Genomic DNA, 23,153 nt, shown 5'->3' with positions numbered 1-23,153 from the left:
GTATTGTGTAACGATGATCCTGGGTATTGTGTAAAGATGATCCTGAATAAACACAATTATAATTATTTACAAGATCCCTTTGTCTAATACAGTGGTCCCTCAACATACGATGGTAATTCGTTCCAAACGACCCATCGTTTGTCGAATCCATCGTATGTTGAGGGATCCGTGCAATGTAAGGTATAGGAAGCTGTACTTACCTGTCCCCGCCGCTCCGCACCAGGTCCTTACCGCTCCCGCTGCTGTTCCAGGGGCTCCCGATGCTGTCCCGCTGCTCCGGTGTCTTCTTCGCGATCCTCCGGTGTCTTGCGCATCTTCTGCAGGGTCCGGGCCTCGCTTTCTGGTGACGTTATTACGCTGCTGCGCCGGCGCGGCGTGCGTAGTGACGTAATAACGACGCCGGAAAACAAGGCCCGGACCCTGGAGAAGATGCGCAAGACACCGGAGGATCGCGAAGTGGACCCGGAGCATCGGGAATAGGTAAGCGAACCTGCCAGGGATGCTTAAACTGCTATCCGACAGCAGCTTAAGCATTTTGGGCTGTCGGATAGCAGTTAATGCGATGGCCCCGACATATAAAAGCATTGTATGTCGATGCTGACATCGAAATGCGATGGCCTCTGAGAGGCCATCGTATGTCGATTTTATCATATGTCGGGGCCATCGTAGGTCGGGGGGTTACTGTATAACATTTTGTATCAGACAAATACATACCGTAATAACAGAACACTTGTGTTTGGCACACAGGTTTCACATCCCTAAAAGTGAAGAGGCCTTTTCATAAAATTTCTTTAATAATACTTTTGGCAAATAACAACAAGGTTTACACACACGCATTTGTGTGTATCATGTGCATGAACTGTAGTCATTTATTCAGTGCCACAACAATTAGTCAGCACCTTTTAAAGAATTACATACATTACAATACAAAACATGAAGGGTACAACAATAATACATTAAACATATAAGTCTCTTATACTGTTAACCTTTAGATACAGCACTCGTACAGTAATACTTTTTACCAGCAAATGTGGTGAAAAATTCAATATAGGACAAGTGAGTTCAAGTATAGTTTTATATTTTATTATGTTTGTTTTATTATGAAACAGAAGATGAAGCTGTACCATTATGTTAAAACCAAGCTCCACTGTGTAGCCATATTCCCTAATATAGTGTTATTAGAATTGCTCCTTGTTATAAGAGGGGCTGTCATTTTGTTAAAAAAGGGAAAATGCCATTGAATTACTATATACTGTTAAAGCTGTTAAACTAATGCCATGTTGGTGATTATGATTTGCTGTTAAAAAGAAAATGTCTTCGGTCAATCCCTGCAGGACATCCTCCGTAATTCTGTAAAAGAAACAGCATCATAATGTTACTAATGGCGAAAAAGGTATTTAATCTAGTTTTCTCTTAGGACTTATTGACAGTATTGTCTTTTGTGTCAGATTGTACCCTAATGACCGTCACTATTGGCAGCCACGGTTGACATATTATTCAAATTAAAACAGCTGAAGTGAAAATGCTGAGCCCCATGTAACCCTCTACTAACATCACCCTTGCTTCCCCAGTAAAGGACTTAAAGGGGTACTCCGGTGGTTAAGATTTTTGGCTATATTGCATCTTCTTTTAATGTTCATGTTTTTTTGCAATTGACATGTATTATATGTTTGTGTAGCATGTGTTTTTTTTTCCTTACTTGTTTGTGGGCCAGGAAGTTCTGTAGTTCTGTGTTGGATCTCTTACTGTTGTCCACAAGTTAGGATTAGGCTGTGGACAAGATGTCATGTTTTTTTTTTTCTCTGTTATTTCAAAACTGATAGAGATAGGCCACGCCCCCTCATCTCCCCCTCCTGGAGGACGCAGGTGTGCATGAGAGAAAGAAGCTCCTACACGCACCCTCATCTCCCCTCCCCCTGCTTTGTCTTCTGAGGACGCAGGTCTGCACTGAAAGAAGACAGAGGGTTATCTGAAGGGGAGGATAACAAGGTGCATGGGCTGGGGATGTATAGACTGCAGGGGAATAAATCTCGAACTGGGGATGATTTCTATGTGTGAGGGGGGGGGGGGACTCCTGATTGAAACTTGCTGGGAGTTGTAGTCCCTGTTATGTGTGTGTTTGCTAGTGTTTACAAACCAGTCTGCCTCCAGCTGTATCAAAACTACAACTCCCAGCATGCCTGAACAGACTTAGGGCATGCTGGGAGTTGTAGTTTTGCAACAGCTGGAGGCACACTGGTTGGGAAACACTGTCCTAGCCTATTCAGCATACACATCATGTTACACCAGTGTTTCCAAACCAGTGTGCCTCCAGCTGTATCAAAACTACAACTCTCAGCATTCCCTGACAGCCTTTGAGCATGCTGGGAGTTGTAGTTTTGCAACAGCTGGAGGCACACTGATTGGGAAATACTGGCCTAGCCTATTCAGTATATTACAAACAAAGTGCATTGTTTCCCAACCAGGGTGTCTTCAGCTGTATCAAAACTACAACTCCCAGCGTGCCCGGACAGCTTTTCGCTATCCGGGCTTGCTGGTAGTAGTAATAATTTTGCAACACCTGGAGGCACCCTGGTTGGGAAACACTGGTGTATGCTCTATAGAGGTATGGTGAACTACAACCCCCAGGAGACTACAGAGGCAGCATGCTGGTGTTATACCACAGACTGAAGACTCCTGAATGACACATGCTGGGAGTTGTAGTCCCTTTTGTGTGTGTATGCCAGTGTATCCCAACCAGGGCTGATTATATTAGTGTGCTGTGTATAAGGAGGCCAACCCGGGAAAATAGTAGGGTGGGTAAAGGGCGGAACAAACAAACAAAAAAAAAAAGGAGCCGCCCCAAACCAGCAAGGCATGTGGCATGCTGGGATTTGTAGTTTTCAGCACAGCAAGAAACAGGAAATGGAAGCAAAGATAGGAAAATGAAGTGGGGGATAAAAAGACAACAAAGAACGGAAATAGAGTAGCCTAAACAACAAGAATAGAAATGAAACAAAATAAATAGGGTAAGTCAAAAACGAAAAAACACGTTGACCACCCGAGTACCCCTTTAATAACAAATTTGGAGTAAATAATGATAGTTTTATTACATACTATTATAAAAATATCAAAGACAAAAGGCAATGTCCAGCGTGGAAGTTCAAGCAATCGTACGACTAAGGCTACGCATTGTGGCCGAAACGCGTCACCTGTTTGTCATGTTGGCTAATTGCTGAATAAACTTCAAAGAATTGCTTGAACTTCCACGCTGGACATTGCCTTTTGTCTTTGCTGTTTCTCTGGATCGGGTCCGGTCCTGGTCTCGTGTCGTGGAGTGGGCGAGAGGGGGAGCTGTGTCTACTGCTGTTTGCCTTGTCTGATATTATAAAAATATGTACCACTGTTCCTCCTGCACCAAACATGCAAAGCACCTGACCTTTCCTTTTATCTGTCAAGCCACTGGTACTCTAAGGGCCTGTAAACAAGCTCATGAAACACAAGAAAAAAGGCTGGCAAATATAAATCCTGCATACCACCAAAGTGTGTAATAAGACAAAACACTAAAAAAGTAAAACACTAAAAAAAAGTTTATAACTGTTTTTTTTAGCATACCTTGGGGCTGTACAGAATCTATATTTGCCAGCCTGTTTTTCTTGCATTTCAATAGTTATGATTGTGCCATCTCTTGCAACCTTGTTTACCTTAGTGATGCACAACTACCTCTTTCTATTGCCAATTAAGGAGCTCAATACACAGCCCCCCCCCCCCCCCCCCCCATTAGTTGTTAGTTGGGTGCAATGTTCACCCAGCAACCAGTACTAATAAAATTGGTATTTTTAACATACTTGGGTGGTGTACAGAATTTATATTTGTCAGCCTGCTTTTCTAGCATTTCAATAGTTATGATTGTGGCATCTCTTGCAACCATTTACCTTAGTGATGCACAACTACCTCTTTCTATTGCCATTTAAGGAGCTCAATTATGACTAAAGCAGACCCCCCCCCAGCAAACCCCCCCCCCCCCCCACTATTAGTTGTTAGTTGGGGGCCAGGTTCACCCAGCAACCAGTAAGTTTTTATACCTGCATAACGCTTTATCACTCTCCTTTTACATGAGCTAATTATTGGGAATGAATGGTAATACGAATGTTCATCCGGCTAATGATCGGCCTGTTTAATGGGCCCTTTTAGTTTTTCATGTATTTGCAGTACAGGAAGTGGATTGTGTGTAAGGCATAAATGTTTGTTATCAGTCTTTGAGCCTCCTGGTAAATGTTCTGGAACACCCATTTTCAACTCACCTTTTGAGAAGTATCGAAGTATTACTGTTCTTCTATAGAAACTTTTCTTCCATTTCTAGGCTGTTAAATAATAATGACAATAATAATAAAAGTTTAGAATATAATTACTAGAATATCCAAAACTGAGGCGGGTCAATGCTATTGTTAGTGATTGGCTGAGAGGGCATTTGTGGAGATCAATGGGAAACCAGTAAGCATTAGAGCAAAATCAATGGGGGAATGGCTTTATTTAAGCTAGTGTGCCTCCGTTGAAAATATACCATGGTTGTCCCATAGTTAAAGCGCTATTGTCATATGTAAAAACTTTTGACATGTTTGTCCATGTATGTCAAAGATTTAGATCATACCAGGTCCCATTCCTGAGACCTACTACAGCCATGAGTTACAGCTGGATTAAGGATACTGGCATTCAAGTCATTGCATTGTGTCCTTTTTTACTGTAAGCATGTCAATTGTGTTGAATAATTACATAGGTAAAGATTCCTGCCTGTTTTATACGAAAAGACTATTTGTACTACCCAATGAGATCTCTCAGCAGTTATATTCTGAAAGGATTATCCATCCAGCACACTAATAACCATCAGAGGCAGGTATATGTAATAAATAGACTGTTGTATTGAATGGCATTCGGAACGAATGATGATAGCGTACCCTGAAAAGGAAAAAAGGTCTTGCCATAGAACCAGAGCTATCCTGGAAAATAAATAAGAAAAAAAATTCCTCAGCAATTTATATTAAACTGCATAAATTAGCATAACACTGTAACATAAACATAACATAAAAATGACAGTGTAGTGTGATGGAATCAGTCAGTATGGAATGAGCACATGATGCTAAATGTACAGGCTTATTTATAATGTAACATGAGTGAATGCATAGATGAATATTTGTTCTGCAAAGGATCAGTCCATGCAAAAATTCCAAGAAATACTTTGTCTCTTTATTTGATAGGCATATTATATTGTACACTAAACTAGCAATGAAACTGCTGCCTCAGCCTTTGTACTTTTTGGAGGACATTTATCAAAACCTTTCCAATGAAAAAGTTGCTGAGTTGTCCATAGCAACCAATCAGATCACTTCTTTCATTTTTCAGAGACCTTTTCAAAAATGAAAGAAGCAATCTGATTGGTTGCTATGGACAACTCAGCAACTTTTCCTCTTGACAGGTTTGATAAATCCCCCCTTTGTGTGTATTATATTAATTGTTAGACCCATGTCTATGTGCAAATAAAATGCGCAGTCCCCCTAATGAAGTTAGAAATCTATAAGCCCAACTGCAAATGAAATGTAATATATGCTGCCTTCCATTGAGCCAATCATCAATTTGGCCATCCCCATGCTTGAGAAGAATAAAAAAAGAAAGAAAAGAAGAAAAAAAATTGAAAAAGTGGCAAGAAGGTTTAGTGGAGATAGGGTAAATCATAATGGGCTTAAAATTCATAGACCACTCTAGGACTCGCCAAATAGTAGGTGTCTTCAGTCTTAAAAGAAGCTTCATTGTACACGTTTGTCAGTTATTATAAAATGATAAAAGTTACATACATTTTGTGAACATGTAACCCTTAAAAAATAGATCATACCTTTTTGGTAAACTCTTCTGTGGTTATGTGAGACTCCTGCAAAAGTGCCGACAAATTGTGTGATACATAAGCTATAGGACATTTTTAAAAGCTACTTCTGTTCAGTTTTTTTTCTGTAGTCAGCTATCAAACCATACTAAGGCTAGATATAGCTTTACCTTTAATGGGGTCAGATCTAGTGTTTTTAGAGGTTGATGTGTTAGGTCCAGATGCCATCTACCCCAGAGTTCTTATTAAATGAGGAAATGGGTCCAGATGGCATCCACCCCAGAGTTCTTACTAAATTAGTTCTTACTAAATTAGGCAATGGGTCCAGATGGTGTCCGCACAGAGTTCTTATTAATGCAATGGCTCCAGATGGCATCAGCCCCAAAGTTCTTATTATATAAGTCAAGGGTATTAGATGGCATCCATCCTAGATTTCTTAAACAACACCGAATTATAATTGCTGCCCCCCTTACTGAAATTTGTTTAAATAGTCCCTGCTAACAGAGATCTTCCTCATGAGTGTGTCTAGTGTACCAATCCTCAAGGAGAGTGTGTGCAAAGAGATTTTTTTTCTAACTATGTTATTTGAGTTAGTTTTATGTACTTACCCCAGTTTTGAGGGCAGGATCTTGTGCTCTGGAGTAGTGAAACAGAAACTATAAAAAGGGACATTGTAAGAAAGATTATAATAGATATAGTCAATTATGTGGAATTTTAATACTTACTCTTTTGTATACTTCTTGGTTATTCTCCTAGAAAATAGAATAATAATATTTACTTAAATGTACATTAGTTATACACAACATGTTCTAATGGAGAGCTTTCTAGTGATGAATGTCTACTATGAAACCTGCTGATTGCTTTAATTAGTGGCAGTGGCCAGTCACAATATTAATTAATATGTGATTGAGCAAAATTTAAAGGGGTTTACCCACTTGGGACCTTTATGGCAGTTACACAGGATATGCCATAAATGCTGTTCCTACCTCCGGAACCTGCACCTATTTTCAGACGGAGGGCTTCACTGAGTGGACGACCAGCTATCCCGAGGAGAGCTCCTGACTGCACCTGTGTTTTTACCATTATTACTGCCACTGCATTCTACTTATACGAGACCCTCCAGGAGCCTTCCCGGACGGGGCGGTGCTGGCAGCACTCCCGGAATTCTTCCCATTTGCTTGGGTTACAGGCGCTACATGGTGTTGTGCTCATAGTACAACACCTAAAGGTGAGCAAGGTCTTATCATATGAGAATTATATTTGTTACAAGGAGTAACAGCACACTGTTGCACTTTGATTTTCTGTTTCTTTTTTTAACGTATTAACTTAAAAGAGAGTTGCACAAATGGGGGAACCCTGGGAGAAATATTAGGCTTTTTCATATAGAGGAAAGCCTTTGTGGCCACATTTTATTTGAATCACCAACATAAGCATGTATCCAGAGACAGGTCAAGCTTTCAGAATTCACCCTGTCCCCACCTTGGTCCATAAAGTTAAGAAATATAGCTGTCAGATGAAGAATAATTCATATTTGTTTCCTGCTACATTTTTCCCCCCGACCAATATTTTAATTGTGTTTTTCCCCTCAATGGTGCCCCTCATGACAAATTTATTTTCTTACATCTCTTCCCTCCCCAAGTGTTATTTTACTAAATCATACTTGCATTTACTTTGAACAATTGCATTGGAACACAAAAAAAAAAAAAAAAAAAAAGGAAAGAAAGAAAGAAAAGTAGAGGCTTTCACCACGGCAGCTCGTACAAAAAATGTCTCCTTGATAAAGCATCCCCCTATGTGAAACATTGGATTGTATGTCTTATGTCTATACCAGCTAAAGAGAAATCAAATTATTTGCACGAGCTGCCATGGTGAGATCCTCTACTTTTCTGTATTACTAGAAATTGTATCTTTGAAAAAAACAGAGCACTGTGCCTGGAGTGGGGAGGGGAGTGGGTCAAATATACGCAAGTAACATTACAATAACCAGGTGGTGCCGATCACCTTTCCTTGCATAGCTACAAAATAAAAAATCTAAAGTACATTGGTTTTCAGAAATACTCACACCAACAAAATTGGAACCATTGTTCTTACCGCGTTGACTTTCATTCTGTTGATTATGGAGCTACAAAGGTCCATGACGAAATTTGAGATCTGAAAAATTTATTATATTTTATTATATTGTTAACAATAGTTTCCTATAAAACAAAGACTGCTAATCTGGAAGAAGGCAAATGTGGTGGTACACTAGGGATGTGTCGGAGAAAAGAAAAAAGAAACTCCTAAAAGAGAAACGAGAGCACTGCTCTCTGAACAGAGCGTAGGCGCTGCTGCCTCACTACACCCTCAAAAGGAGCAGTGCGCTCAACCATTTGCATATTCTTCAAAGGGGTGGTCAGGGCAGTGAATATTGAGAAGGCAGGGGAGCCCGGCAAGCCAGCTCCCCGCCTCCATTGCACAGAGCATTGCAATAGGAAAGAAGATATAGATAGCCAGAACTCAGCAAGTACTTCACCAATAAATTTAAGTTACTCCTCTTTTTAAAGCTGTTCACCTGCACCATACTATGCAATGATACCTTTCATTTTAACATTAAAGGTACGGCGAAGCAAAAAATACTTTTTTGCAGGGGCAAAATTGAAAAAACCCCAAAACAAAATTTAGCAACTTTTTGGGGGTTTCGTTTTTATGCAGTGCACGTAAAGGTAAGACTGAAAGGGGTACTCCACTGGATATTTTATTTTTTTTTATCAACTGATGCCAGAAAGTTAAACAGATTTGTAAAGTAGACAATAATATCCAGACCTCAAGGAAGGTAAACTATATGAATACAATTACCTTCCTTGAGGTCTGGGTATTATTGTCTCTTTTTCTAATATTTATTATTGGCACCATAGGTATAGGTGCATTACCCATTTGTCCTCGGTTGGTGATATAATTGTGAGCTGCACATATCTCTCTTTTTCCTAGAGATTTGTAAAGTACTTCTATTTAAAAATCTTAATCCTTCCAGTACTTATAAGCTGTGTTCCAGAGGAAGTTCTTTTTTTTTTTTTCCCCGTCTGACTACAGTGCTCTCTTCTAACACCTCTGTCCATTTTAGGAACTGTCCAGAGTAGGAGCAAATCCCCATAGCAAACCTATCCTGCTCTGGACAGTTCCTGACATGGACAGAGGTGTCAACAGAGAGCACTGTGGTCAGACAGAAAGGAAATTCCTGTGGAGCATATAGCAGCTCATAAGTACTGGAAGGATTAAGATTTTACAAATCTGTTTAACTTTCTGGCAGTAGATGATTAAAACAAAAAATGTTCCTGGAAAAAGTTTTCCAGGGGAATACCCCTTTAATGGATGAATATGATTAATACAATGGTATTTTTGGAATTTGTTTACACTTATGCTGTTTACTGTGTAAGATTACACATTTTTTTTATAGGAAAGGGGGTGAAATACATTTTTATTAGGGGAGGGGCTTTTCTATATAGTTTTTTAAAACATTTTTCAATTATTTATTTTACACTTTTAAGTCCTCATAGGGTTCTTTTATATGTAATCATTTGACTGCAGCAACAAATGGGATAGCACAAAGGATGGTAAGAAACCCCCGGCCACTATGTGAACTCATTGGACTCCTGTGATCATACTGCAGGGGTCAATAAGTCCTTCAAAAACCATCGGCACCTCCATTTTCCCTATCTAAAGGGTTAATTGCTCACATCAGTGTGATAGAAGCAGGAATTCACCCACTATGAAGAAGCACAGCTGCACTAGTTTCAGAGCCGCGCTGTAAATGTACGGTGCTGTGTGCAAAGTACCAGCCCACAGAACCTTACATTTATGGTACAATCCACTAGCTGTTAGACACTACCCTTAACCCCTTAAGGACTGAGCCCTTTTTCACCTGAAGGACTGAGCCCTTTTTTGCAATTCTGACCACTGTCACTTTAAGCATTAATAACTCTGGGATGCTTTTACCAATTATTCTGATCCCAAAACTCTTTTTTCGTGACATATTCAAATTTAACACAGTGGTAAATTTTAGTTGTTACTTGCAACCTTTCTTGGTGAAAAATACCAATATTTCATGAAAATTTTGCATTTTTCGAACTTTGAAACTCTCTGCTTGTAAGGAAAATGTATATTCCAAATAAATTATATATTGATTCACATATACAATATGTCTACTCTATGTTTGCATTATAACGTTGACATGTTTTTACTTTTGGAAGACATCAGAGGGCTTCAAAGTTCAGCAGCAATTTTCCAATTTTTCACAAAATTTTCAAAATCTGAATTTTTCAGGGACCAGTTCAGTTTTGAAGTGGATTTGAAGGGCCTTCATATTAGAAATACCCCACAAATGACCCCATTATAAAAACTGCACACACCCCCCTCCCCAAGTATTCAAAATTACATTCAGAAAGTGTGTTTACCCTTTAGGTGTTTCACAGGAACAGCAGCAAGGTAAAGGAGAAAATTCAAAATCTTCATTTTTTACACTCGCATGTTCTTGTAGACCCAGTTTTTGGAACTTTACAAGAGGTAAAAGGAGAAAAAGCCCCCCAAAATTTGTAACCCAATTTCTCTCGAGTAAGGAAATATCTCATATATGGATGTCAAGTGCATTGTGGGCGCACTAGAGGCCTCAGAAGGGAAGGAGCGACAATGGGATTTTGGAGAGTGAGTTTTTCTGAAATGGCTTTTTGGGGGGCATGTCGCATTTAGGAAGCCCCTATGGGGCCATAACAGCAAAAAAAAAAAAAACAACATGGCATACCATTTTGGAAACTACACCCCTCAAGGAACGTAACAAGGTGTCCGCTGAGCCTTAACACCCCACAGGTGTTTGACGACTTTTCCTTAACCCCTTAATGACGCAGCCCATTTTCACCTCTAGGACGCAGCCCTTTTTTGCACATCTGACCACTGTCACTTTAAACATTAATAACTCTGGAATGCTTTTACTTATCAATCTGATTTCGAGATTGTTTTTTCGTGACATATTCTACTTTAACATAGTGGTAAATTTTTGTGGTAACTTGCATCCTTTCTTGGTGAAAAATCCCCAAATTTGATGAAAAATTAAAAATTTTACATTTTTCTAACTTTGAAGCTCTCTGCTTGTAAGGAAAATGGATATTCCCCAAAATTTTTTTGGGATTCACATATACAATATGTCTACTTTATGATTGCATCATAAAATTGACGTGTTTTTACTTTTGGAAGACATCAGAGGGCTTTAAAGTTCAGCAGCAATTTTAAAATTTTTCACAACATTTTCAAACTCGCTATTTTTCATGGACCAGTTCAGGTTTGAAGTGGATTTGAAGGGTCTTCATATTAGAAATACCCCATAAATGACCCCATTATAAAAACTGCACCCCCAAAGTATTCAAAATGACATTCAGTCAGCGTTTTAACTTTTAGGTGTTTCACAGGAAAAGCAGCAAAGTGAAGGAGAAAATTCAAAATCTTCATTTTTTTACACTTGCATGTTCTTGTAGACCCAATTTTCGAATTTTTACATGGGGTAAAAGGATAAAATTTATACTGGAATTTGTAGCCCAATTTCTCGCGAGTAAGCACATACCTCATATGTCTATGTAAATTGTTTGGCGGGCGCAGTAGAGGGCTCAGAAGCGAAGGAGCGACAAGGGGATTTTGGAGAGTACATTTTTCTGAAATGGTTTTTGGGGGGCATGTTGCATTTAGGAAGCCCCTATGGTGCCAGAACAGCAAAAAAAAAACACATGGCATACCATTTTGGAAACTAGACCCCTTGATGAACGTAACAAGGAATTAAGTGAACCTTAATACCCCACAGGGGTTTCACGACTTTTGCATATGTAAAAAAAAATTTTTTTTTACCTAAAATGCTTGGTTTAGCAAAAATTTTACATTTAAAAAAAAAAAGGTAATAGCAGAAAATACCCCCCAAAATTTGAAGCCGAATTTCTCCCGATTCAGAAAACACCCCATATGGGGATGAAAAGTGCTCTGCTGGCGCACTACAGGTCTCAGAAGAGAAGGAGTTACATTTGGTTTTTTGGAAGCATGCCACATTTAGGAGCCCCTATGGTGCCAGGAAAGCAAAAAAAAACCCACGTGGCATACAATTTTGGAAACTAGACCCCTTGGGGAACATAACAAGGGGTAAAGTGAACCTTAATACCCCACAGGTGTTTCACGACTTTTGCATATGTAAAAAAAAAAAATATTTTTTTTACATCAAAATGCTTGTTTTCCCCCAAATTTTACATTTTTACAAGGGATGATAGCAGAAAATACCCCCCAAAATTTGTAACTCCATCTCTTCTGAGTATGGAAATACCCCATAAGTGGACGTGAAGTGCACTGGGGGCGAACTACAATGCTCAGAAGAGAAGGAGCATCATTGAGCTTTTGGAGAGAGAATTTGGCTATGTGCATTTACAAAGCCCCCCGTGGTGCCAGAACAGTGGACCCCCCCACATGTGACCCCATTTTTAAAACTACACCCCTCACGGAATGTAATAAGGGGTGCAGTGAGAATTTACACCCCTCTGGCGTTTGACAGATCTTTGGAACTGTGGGCTGTGCAAATGAATATTTAAATTATTCCAAAAATCTGTCAGACACCTGTGGGGTGTAAATGCTCACTGCACCCCTTATTACAATAAGTGAGGGGTGTAGTTTCCAAAATGGGGTCACATGTGGGGGGGGTTCCACTGTTCTGGCACTATGGGGGCTTTGTAAACACACATGGCCTTCAATTTCGGACACATTCTCTCTCAAGAAGCCCAATGGCGCTCCTTCTCTTCTGAGCATTGTAGTTCGCCCGCAGAGCACTTTACATCCACATATGGGGTATGTTCTTACTCAAAAGAAATGGGGTTACAAATTTTAATGAGCTTTTTTCCTATTCTCCCTTGTGAAAATGAAAAATGTGGGGTAACACCAGCATTTTAGTGGAAAAAAAAAGTTTTTTTTCATTTTCACATCCAACTTTAACGGAAATTTGTCAAACACCTGTGGGGTGTTAAGGCTCACTTTACCCCTTGTTACATTCTGTGAGGGGTGTAGTTTCCAAAATAGGGTCACATATGGGTATTTATTGTTTTGCGTTTATGTCAGAACTGCTGTAAAATCAGCCACCCCTGTGCAAATCACCAATTTAGACCTCAAATGTACACAGTGCGCTCTCACTTCTGAGCCATGTTGTGTGCCCGCAGAGCATTTAACGCCCACATATGGGGTAGTTCTGTACTCACGAGAAATTGCGTTACAAATTTTGGGGGTCTTTTTTTCCTTTTACCGCTTGTGAAAATTAAAAGTATGGGGCAACTCCAGCATGTTAGTGTAAAAATATTTTTTTTTTACACTAACATGCTGGTGTAGACCCCAACTTTACCTTTTCATAAGGGGTAAAAGGAGAAAAAGCCCCCAAAATTTGTAACGCAATTTCTCCCGAGTACGGAGGTACCCCATATGTGGCCCTAAACTGTTTCCCTGAAATACGACAGGGCTCCGAAGTGAGAGAGCACCTTGCGCATTTGAGGACTAAATTGGGGATTTGAATCCGCCACAAAAATACCCTACAGTGTTTCCCAAACAGGGTGTCTTCAGCTGTTGCAAAACTCCTGGCATGCCTTGACAGTGGCTGTCCGGCAATACTGTGAGTTGTTGTTTTTCAATAGTTGGAGGCTCCGTTTTGGAAACACTGCCATACAATAAGTTTATTTATTTTTTATTGGGGGAGGGGGGGACTGTGTAGGGGTATGTAGTGTTTTACTTTTTTATTTTGTGTAGTGTAGTGTTTTTAGGGTACATTTACACAGGTGGAGGTTTACAATGAGTTTCTCGCTGGGCGTTTGAGCTGCGGCGGAAAATTTGCCGCATCTCAAACTTACAGCAGAACTTGCCGTAAACCCACCCGTGTGAATGTACCCTGTACATTCACATGGGGGGGGGGGGCAAACCTCCAGCTGTTGCAAAACTACAACTCCCAGCATGCACTGACAGACCATACATGCTGGGAGTTATGCAACAGCTGGAGGCACATTGGTTGCGAAACACAGGGTTTGTTATTTAACTCAGTGTTTCTCAACCAGTGTGCCTCCAGATGTTGCAAAACTAAAACTCCCAGCATGTACAGTCTCTCAGTGCACGCTGGAAGTTGTAGTTTTGCAACAGCTGGAGCACACTGGTTGCAAAACACTGAATTAGGTAACAAACTTGGTTTCACAACCAATGTGTCTCCAGCTGTTGCAAAACTGCAACAATCAGCATGCATTGACAGTCGAAGGGCATGCTGGGAGTTGTAGTTTTGCAACAGCTGGAGGCACACTGCTACAACTCCCAGCATGCCCTTTGGTAGTCCGTGCATGCTGGGAGTTGTAGTTATGCAACAGCTGGCTAAACACTTTTTCATGGAAAAAATGTGCCTCCAGTTGTTGCATAACTACAACCCCCAGCATGCACAGACTACCAAAGGGCATGCTGGGAGTTGTAGTTGGAACTCCAGCTGTTGCAAAACTACAACTCTCAGCATGCCCTTTGGCTGTGCATGCTGCGTGTTGTTGCTAAGCAACAGCAGGAGGTGAACAGACCTCACCTCCTGCTGTATCCTGCCGGGACCGGGCCGCTGCCGCCACCGATCCTGCTGCTCCTGACCACGCCGCTGCTTCCACCGATCCCGAAGGGACCCCCGCAGGGCAAGGTAGAAGACCCCCGCTGGCGCCGATCTCCGACGTCCCGATCGCCGCCCAGCAGGGTCGTGAATGGTTGGTCGTTCTGACCGATCAATCATGTGATCATGAGGCGGCACCTGTGCCACCTCACTCCTGCTGGGTAAGGATGAATGGGGCTGTCTCAGACAGCCCCATTCACCCTTTTTTCCGGGTCACCAGAGACCCGATTGACCCGGAAAAGCCGCAAATCGTTGGTCTGAATTGACCGACGATTTGCGGCGACTGCCGACATGGGGGGGTCTCGGCAGTCACCCCGGTCCCCGCCCTGTGAGCGGTGGGGACCGGAATTCCCACGGGCGCATCCATACGCCCTCAGTCCTTAAGGACTTTAAAACGGGGGCATATGGATACACCTGCCGTCCTTAAGGGGTTAAAGGGGTGCTCTGTTGGAAATTTTTTTTTTTTTTTTTTTACTCAACTGGTGCCAGAAAATTAAACAGATTTGTAAGTTACTTCTATTTGAAAATCTTAATCCTTCCAGTACTTATCAGCTGCTGAATGCTCTACCGGAAGTTCTTTTCCTTTCTGTCTGACCACAGTGCTCTCTGCTGACACCTCTGTCCATACCAGGAACTGTCCAGAGCAGGATAGGTTTGCTATGGGGATTTTTCCTACTCTGAACAGTTCCTGACATGGACAGAGGTGTCAGAAGAGAGCACTGTGGTCAGACAAAGTAAAGTAAAAAAGAAAAGAACTTTCTGTGGACCATACAGTTGCTGATAAGTACGGGAAGGATTACGATTTTTTAATAGAAGTAATTTACAAATCAGTTCTGGCAACTTTCTGGCATCAGTTGATTTAAAAAAAACGTTTTCCAGAAGAGTACCCCTTTAACCCCTTAAGGACGCAGGACGTAAATGTACGTCCTGGTGAGGTGGTACTTAACGCACCAGGACGTACATTTACGTCCTGTGCATAACTGCGGGCATCGGAGCGATGCCCGTGTCATGCGCGGCTGATCCCTGCTGCTGATCGCAGCCAGGGACCCGCCGGCAATGGCCGATGCCCGCGATCTCACGGGCGTCCGCCATTAACCCCTCAGGTGCCGGGATCAATACAGATCCCGGCATCTGCGGCAGTGCGCGATTTGAATGAATGATCGGATCGCCCGCAGCGCTGCTGCGGGGATCCGATCATTCATAACGCCGCACGGAGGTCCCCTCTCCTTCCTCCGTCCGGCTCCCGGCGTCTCCTGCTCTGGTCTGTGATCGAGCAGACCAGAACAGAAGATCGCCGATAACACTGATCTGTTCTATGTCCTATACATAGAACAGATCAGTATTAGCAATCATGGTATTGCTATGAATAGTCCCCTATGGGGACTATTCAAGTGTAAAAAAAAATGTAAAAAAATGTAAAAAAAATCCCCTCCCCCAATAAAAAAGTAAAACGTCCGTTTTTTCCTATTTTCCCCCCAAAAAGCGTAAAAATTTTTTTTTATAGACATATTTGGTATCGCCACGTGCGTAAATGTCCGAACTATTAAAATAAAATGTTAATGATCCCGTACGGTGAACGGCGTGAAGGTAAAAAAAAAAGTCCAAAATTCCTACTTTTTTAATACATTTTATTAAAAAAAAATTATAAAAAATTAATTAAAAGTTTTTTATATGCAAATGTGGTATCAAAAAAAGTACATATCATGGCGCAAAAAATGAGCCCCCATACCGCCGCTTATACGGAAAAATAAAAAAGTTAGAGGTCATCAAAATAAAGGGGTTATAAACGTACTAATTTGGTTAAAAAGTTTGTGATTTTTTTTAAGCGCAACAATAATATAAAAGTATGTAATAATGGGTATAATTTTAATCGTATTGACCCTCAGAATAAAGAAAACACGTCATTTTTACCATAAATTGTACGGCGTGAAAACGAAACCTTCCAAAATGAGCAAAATTGCGTTTTTCGTTTTCATTTCCCCACAAAAATAGTGTTTTTTGGTTGCGCCATACATTTTATGATATAATGAGTGATGTCATTACAAAGGACAACTGGTCGCACAAAAAACAAGCCCTGATACTAGTCTGTGGATGAAAATATAAAAGAGTTATGATTTTTAGAAGGCGAGGAGGAAAAAATGAAAACGTAAAAATTTAATTGTCTGAGTCCTTAAGGCCAAAATGGGCTGAGTCCTTAAGGGGTTAAGCCACTTTATGCCAGGTATACTTTACACCAATTTTGTTTGCAAATATTAATGCGCACTGTTAGAAAGCTTTGCACACTAAGGGTAGGGTCACGCGTAGCGCAGCCATAGCACATTTCACATTGTTGGAATTATGCTATGCACAGTAAATACACTGTGGCTTCTGCTAAGAGCCTTAGGCCATGTTCACACGTCAGAATTTCCATGCCGAATTCCACATTGGAATTTGGCATGGAGATTCCTCTGCAGCAGAGTCCCTTTGAATTCAATGTGATTCTGCAGCACTGTGCACATTTCCGGCATGGAAATTCCGATTTCTGTGTCAGCAGAATCTATCGTCTATGAGACGGCACAATCCTATGCCATCCTAGCATGGAGATTTTCCATGCAGACATTCCGAGGTGTCAACTCCCTGCACACACAGGGCTGCAGCGGGGTAGCCCTGTGTGTCTGCTCACAGCAGAATACACTGTGAATGCACTACATTTGACCCTACCCTAAGGGTCAATTCACTTGGCGGCCCAACAATGCTACTTGAATGACAGTCCTACTGCATTCAACTAATACCAGACACAAAAAATAATTGTCATCAATGAGAACCACAATGCTCTATTTTTGCCAGCGACAATATGCCCAGCAGCACTAACTACTGCGTCCTTTATCCAAAAGCGCTATGCTGTGTTAGAGGGGTATTCCAGGAATTTTTTTATTTGACTATGCTACAGGGGCTGTAAAGTTAGTGTAGTTCATAATATAATATCTGTACCTGTCTGTGACAGTGGTCTCACAATTCTTCTGTGATTTTCACCCCATTATTTATTTACAACAATAGCTGTAGACACCATGGTTAGAAAACACTGGTCTTTTAAATGGATGCAACTCATTTGTGTTTCAATGGGTGTGGTGGCTGATGTGTGGGAGGAAGGAATCTGACTTCACACTTACAAACTATGGAACTATGGGATGTGTAGTTTAGAGAACGCAATCCAACAGGAAATACCCAGTTCTGGTAGGTAGGTACGTACTACTAAAATCACCTTATTGTGGATAACCCCTTTAAAGCCATGTCACATTACCCTCACCTGGACAGAAGGTTTAATTACTGAAATTTTAGTGGTTTTAGACACGCCTCCACCAGAAGGCATATGTAATGTACTGCTCTTGTATCATTTTCTATTAGGTTTTGTATCGTTCTCTTTCAAAGTGTAACATGAGGGACTTGACAATTTTAAGAAACATATCATGTGTAATCTGATTTTTTTTGTATTAAGATAAACAGTAATAAAACAATAACCCTTTAATATTAAACAGTCAAATAATTAGACAATGCTATATATCTGCTTCTGAATAGTCGGTTTCATTAAATATGCCATTATTAACTTTAGTTGTCTCTCAGGCAGTAATGTAGGTTATATTGATTTATTTTGTGACACAATTATTGGCTCATGTGTAACAAGCTTAAGTCCCAAACACATGTAATAAATCTCTGATAATGCCTTCTTTTAAATGTCAGGTCGATAATGACAAATGTCTAATAATACTGTCTATTAATCCTATAAGAGTGGTATGACAATTAAAGATGAGCAAGTTGAACCCCTAGAACCTGTTCTCACTCAGAACTCTGGCTAAAATGAGGCTTGGTGGCCAACACAAGAACTTTGGCTGGCTTTGCGTAAGCCTGGTAACATCACTATTGTAGGAGAAAGGATGAAGAACACATGGAAACTCATTTTCTATTGCAAACCCGACATGTTTTGTCGGGTTGTGCGCCAGAAATTCTGTCTGCGCCACATTTTGCACCAGAATTTGCGCCAGAATTGAAAAAACCCCGACTAGCTCTCCATTTTGCTAAGAAAACCCCAAAAAGGGGAGTGGCCGTCGGGAAAAGGGTGTGTGGCCTCCGAAAAGGGGTGTGTTCCCGACATTATCACAAAAACCCAACATATTTACTAAGGTTTCCACAGAAAATGTGGTGGATTTGAGCTGAGGAAAACCATACAGATCAGAGCATGTGTAAAAAAAAGTAAAGTGTAGGGAAAGTGGAAAATGTAGGGAAACCTTAGTAAATACAGTGGAAAATAAATTGTAGGGAATTAAAACCCACAAAGAAACCTACACAACACTCTTAGTATATGAGGGCCATGGTCTTTTGGCTCCATTTCAGCATAGAATGAGAAAGTATGAACTCTGAGATGACATCAGGTAGCCCAGAATACTTTGCAGCTAGCAGCAAGATTGCATAACTGCAAGTTAGCCAATCATTGCTTGCATTCATCTCCCAGGCCAATCTGGAGACAGCATAGGGGTGGGTCTAATAGACTAATAAAATCCAATGCTCTGCGTTGCAGCGGCTGTCTTGGAATACACCCTGAAAAGCTAAGCAGTGCATAGAACAACTCACTGAAGAGCTACTGATCCCAGAAACTTTACACTCTACAATACTGAACAATTTGAGCAAACCATTTTGCAGTGGGCTGACCTAAGTGACCTGCATTGTGTCCAGTTGCTGCACTACAATTCCCAGCAGTGTAACTGCACAATGAAAGCTAGAAAGGTATCATACTACAACACAAAGTAATTTGAGAAAAGCATTGTGCAGTGGGCTGACGTGTTTTACCTGTATTTTTGGGATTTGACCGACTATAGAGCATTTCTAGCTGGATTTAACAAAAACAACATTTCTAGCTGTGAAAGTTCAATGGGCTTGTTATCCTATGTTACCTGTATTTTCTGGGTTTAACCAAATATAGAGCATTTTTAGCTGTGTTTAATTAAAAAAAAACTGCATTTCTACTTGTAAGTTTGAAATTTGACTAGGCCTGTTACACAATGTTACCTGTATATTCTGGGTTTAAATGGGCACTGTCAAATACCAAAACTTTTTCTATGTTGTACATGTTGGCAAAACATTAAGCTTTCTAATATACTTCATTAGAAAATTTTATTTCCTTTCTATAGAAATCATGGCTTAAAAAATCATGGCTATGTCCAAGCTGAAGGACTGGCATAGACAGAGTCCAGTAAATGAGGGTGGGCTAGCACTCCTCTGTGCTCTCTCTTGTCTGATAGTGTTGGGGATGATTACAATGATTCTGATTACTGATCAATATATCAAAATATATAGATATATCTATGCTAATCATATGCTGCAGAAAAACATTATTACTATCATCAGCTTCCGGAGCGAACATCTGTCCGGGTCTGATGAATCACGGGGCCAGAGTATCGTGACATCGCGGCTCCGCCCCCCGTGGGACGTCATGCTCCGCCCCCTCAATGCAGGCCTATGGAAGGGGTCAAGGTGGCTGTCATGCTCCCTCCCATAGTCTTACATTGAGGGGGCAGAGTGTGATGTCACATGGGGGCCATGATGTCACGATACTCCGGCTCTGTGATTGTGATTCATCAGAAACGGAGCGATGTTCACTCCGGAGGCTGATGATAGCTGGGTGCTGCATGAAAAATTGCGGGGGTCCCCAGGCATCTTATACCCTATCCTTTGGCTAGGGGATAAGATGTCTTAGGGCCGGAGTACCCCTTTAGGGCACTTCACACGTACAGGATCCTGTGCAGATTTGATGCGCAGGATTTGTAACTGCTGATTAGAAGCTGTGCTCAGTCATTTAGTCGACATTGAAATCTGCAGCAGAAAATCCTGTGCATCAAATCCTGCGCATCAAATCTGCACAGGATCCTGTACGTGTGAATGTACCCTTAATGTACTGAGATTTCCTTGTGGTTCTCATACTGCCTCCTTGAACAGTAGGCACTTGCAGAGTTCTGCTGCCACCTACTGATCAATTTTGATATTATTCTCTTCATAAAGAACATTTTTGCATGGTAACTTACCGTATTTTTGTTCCCATCATTTTATACCCAAGTGTGTGCCTCCTATCCTCCTTATTTCATATCAGCCTGACATTTAAAATTCTCTGGCTGGATTAAAGATAAAGTAACCAAACCTCTCCTTGTCTTCTTATGGGAAGACATAAAAAGAAAAAGAAAAAAAGACCCATCGCCACAAGTCAGGTCTTTGAGATCCAGATCTATATCTATTCCTGTATGTGCACGCTCTGTCACCCCGACCTCCCAGAAATCTCCAACAGAGGTATTTAGTGCACTGTCTTCACCGCAACCAAGTATTTCTACTGTGCTGTCCAACAGATTCCAACCCATCCAAGCCTTATCTGATACCCATCCGGACACACATATACATTGTCCAATCCTCAATAATACAGATATGATGGAGACTCCTGCTCCTGGGGCTAAAGACTCATCTGCAAAAATAACAGAAGTGACTGATACTTCCTCCGATACTGCATTCTCTGCACAAATGGACGTTTCATATCCTACTGACTCTACAATGTCATCTCATACTCCTGCTAAATGTCCCAATCAGGGACCTAAAGAACAGAGGAATTCTAAATATATTGAATGTTAAAAGAGCTCTCACATCCACAGTTTCATGGCACTCTAAACCTGTTGACCACTCTTCTTCACTCCTTAACTCCTTGGTCCCTCCATACCCCTGGTTCTCACTCGGACGTTAACTCAGGACAGGAGGATGTTAGGCTGGGTCCCCCACCCAAGACCCCTCCCATTAAAAAATTTCAAAAACGTATGTTTTTTTTTTCTATAAAAACTGATGGAACTGTATGCACTTTTAAAAACAGTATACTGTTTAAAAACGCATACGGTTTACTTTTTTCCATACTGTTCCATCCGTTTTTTTGCCATATGGTTTTCTTTAGAAAAAAGGATTTAAAACAGTATGGCAAAAACGTGATGTGAACCCAGCCTTACTTGGAAAGACTATGTCAGTCAATTGCCCATGAAAGATGACTTTCGCAACTTCTTGTCAGAAATGAAAGCTACTCTTAAAACTGAGATAGCTGCAGCGAGACATGATATCCATTCAGTAGTTCACTCAAAAATATATTGCATCGCTACAATCAACTGTTTCAGCTCAACATACTACCATCTGCAACTTTCAAAGATATCTGGAAGACCTGTATAATAGAGGGAGGAGGCACAATATTAGAGTGCGGGGTCTGCCTAAAGCCACACAAGAGGAAGATTTAAGGATCACATTAGATGCAATCTTAAACATGTTCTTAAGAGGGAAAACCAGAAACAAAAACCCTTGCCCGGACGTTCTAGGTTAGTATAAGTAAACAATAATTGACTTTATAATTATAGAATAGATTACTGGGTCATGCTTCAATAATAATGTAATTTATTTATTAAAATGACAATAAATAAAAGGTTACTCCTAGTCAAGACTGCTGAGGAAAGGGTTACATTATATAACCCTGAAACGCGTCTAGTCCTGAATGCATAGCCACTGGCATAAATGCTATTTATGAACTGTGTCCACTACTGACGGCTAGTTATGTTCTGTGAACCGGCAAACTACAGCGTACCCAGTCCAGCATTTGTCCGGTCCAGCTATTACATGTCAAACTCAGGTGCAGTGTTTCCAGCTTCAACATCTGCTGACGTCACACGCCGGTAACACGAGGTGAGCTCCTCGTATCCAGCGTGCAGTCTTCGGTCCCACACAGCCAGCATTGTAGCCCAGCGGTGAGGATTTCTCCATCTACAGCGCCTGCCAGCGCTAACGGTCCTCTGGCAGCTTGTGTACATCGGCGCCTTTTTTTCATGTTCTTAAAAGCCCCGCCAAGCCACAAAATCGAGATGGATAGGGCCCACAGAGCTTTTTAACCTAAAGGCTCATCTCATTTTTCCAGAGATGCGATCTGCTGCATCACGGACTACACATTGAAAGAGGAGATCATGCTAAAAGCTAGAAATCAATGCATGATAGACTTTGACGGTTGATGCCTGATCTGTCATGATAACTTTCCAAAAAAAGGTGACAACTTCGTCCCCTACTTCAGTCACTCAGGGACAACAACATATTATATAGATGGGGATTCCTGTTCAGCAAAGAAAAATTGAAAAACTGCCTTCCTTCCCTTCTCTCAGGATTTGAACTCTTTCTGCAAGATGCTTGAAATTCCTGTCCCACACCTCACCAATTGGCAGCTGCTACCCCCGTCTCCACCACTTCCACCGGTGTGGTTGAAGGTTCCAACTCAGAGAAAAAATAACGTCCAACCCCGCACTCTGGATAAGCGCAGAACACCACCGAGGGACTCCTTTGGCTGAAATGGCCTATAAGCTGAAAAAACATGATCCATATTCTTTACTGAATATTTGATTCTAATTGTTATACTGTGATATTCTTTTCATAGTTTACTGTTACAGCTCTTGGCAGGGCCTAATATTAGTGTCTTTTTTTAGACGATCTTCTATACTTAAGATTGCTAATGTTATATGTTTTTCTTTTATTTACTATTCATAGTTCTATATTATAGTTATCATTAATATTACTATACAGCCTGGTGGAGGCTTTGCTGGCTTGATT

General features: G+C 41.0%; 1 protein-coding gene across 4 annotated transcripts in view; it reads right to left on the bottom strand.

Annotated features, from left to right (window-relative positions):
• Window positions 1-1,069: 1,069 nt before the first annotated feature.
• NMS (neuromedin S) overlaps window positions 1,070-23,153 on the bottom strand; it is a 47,145-nt gene continuing 25,061 nt past the window's right edge. The window contains exons 4-10 of one of the 4 annotated variants that reach the window (XR_008888609.1): window positions 7,917-8,005; window positions 6,580-6,606; window positions 6,463-6,510; window positions 5,867-5,902; window positions 4,935-4,976; window positions 4,284-4,343; window positions 1,070-1,350 (exon numbers count right to left, since the gene is read on the bottom strand). Coding sequence is in view for 2 of the 4 variants with exons in the window: in XM_056556060.1 (XP_056412035.1) it covers window positions 4,305-4,343; window positions 4,935-4,976; window positions 5,867-5,902; window positions 6,463-6,490; window positions 6,580-6,606; window positions 7,917-8,005 (261 nt within the window). In the remaining 2 variants the exon portion in view is untranslated. The remainder of the gene's footprint in view (window positions 1,351-4,283; window positions 4,344-4,934; window positions 4,977-5,866; window positions 5,903-6,462; window positions 6,511-6,579; window positions 6,607-7,916; window positions 8,006-23,153) is intronic. The other 3 variants (XR_008888610.1, XM_056556060.1, XM_056556061.1) reach the window with 3 other exon arrangements.

Source organism: Hyla sarda, chromosome 2 (genome assembly GCF_029499605.1).
Source record: "Hyla sarda isolate aHylSar1 chromosome 2, aHylSar1.hap1, whole genome shotgun sequence".
In the NCBI taxonomy this organism is placed as follows: Eukaryota; Metazoa; Chordata; class Amphibia; order Anura; family Hylidae; genus Hyla; species Hyla sarda.
This window is presented reverse-complemented; position numbering and strand designations above follow the sequence as displayed.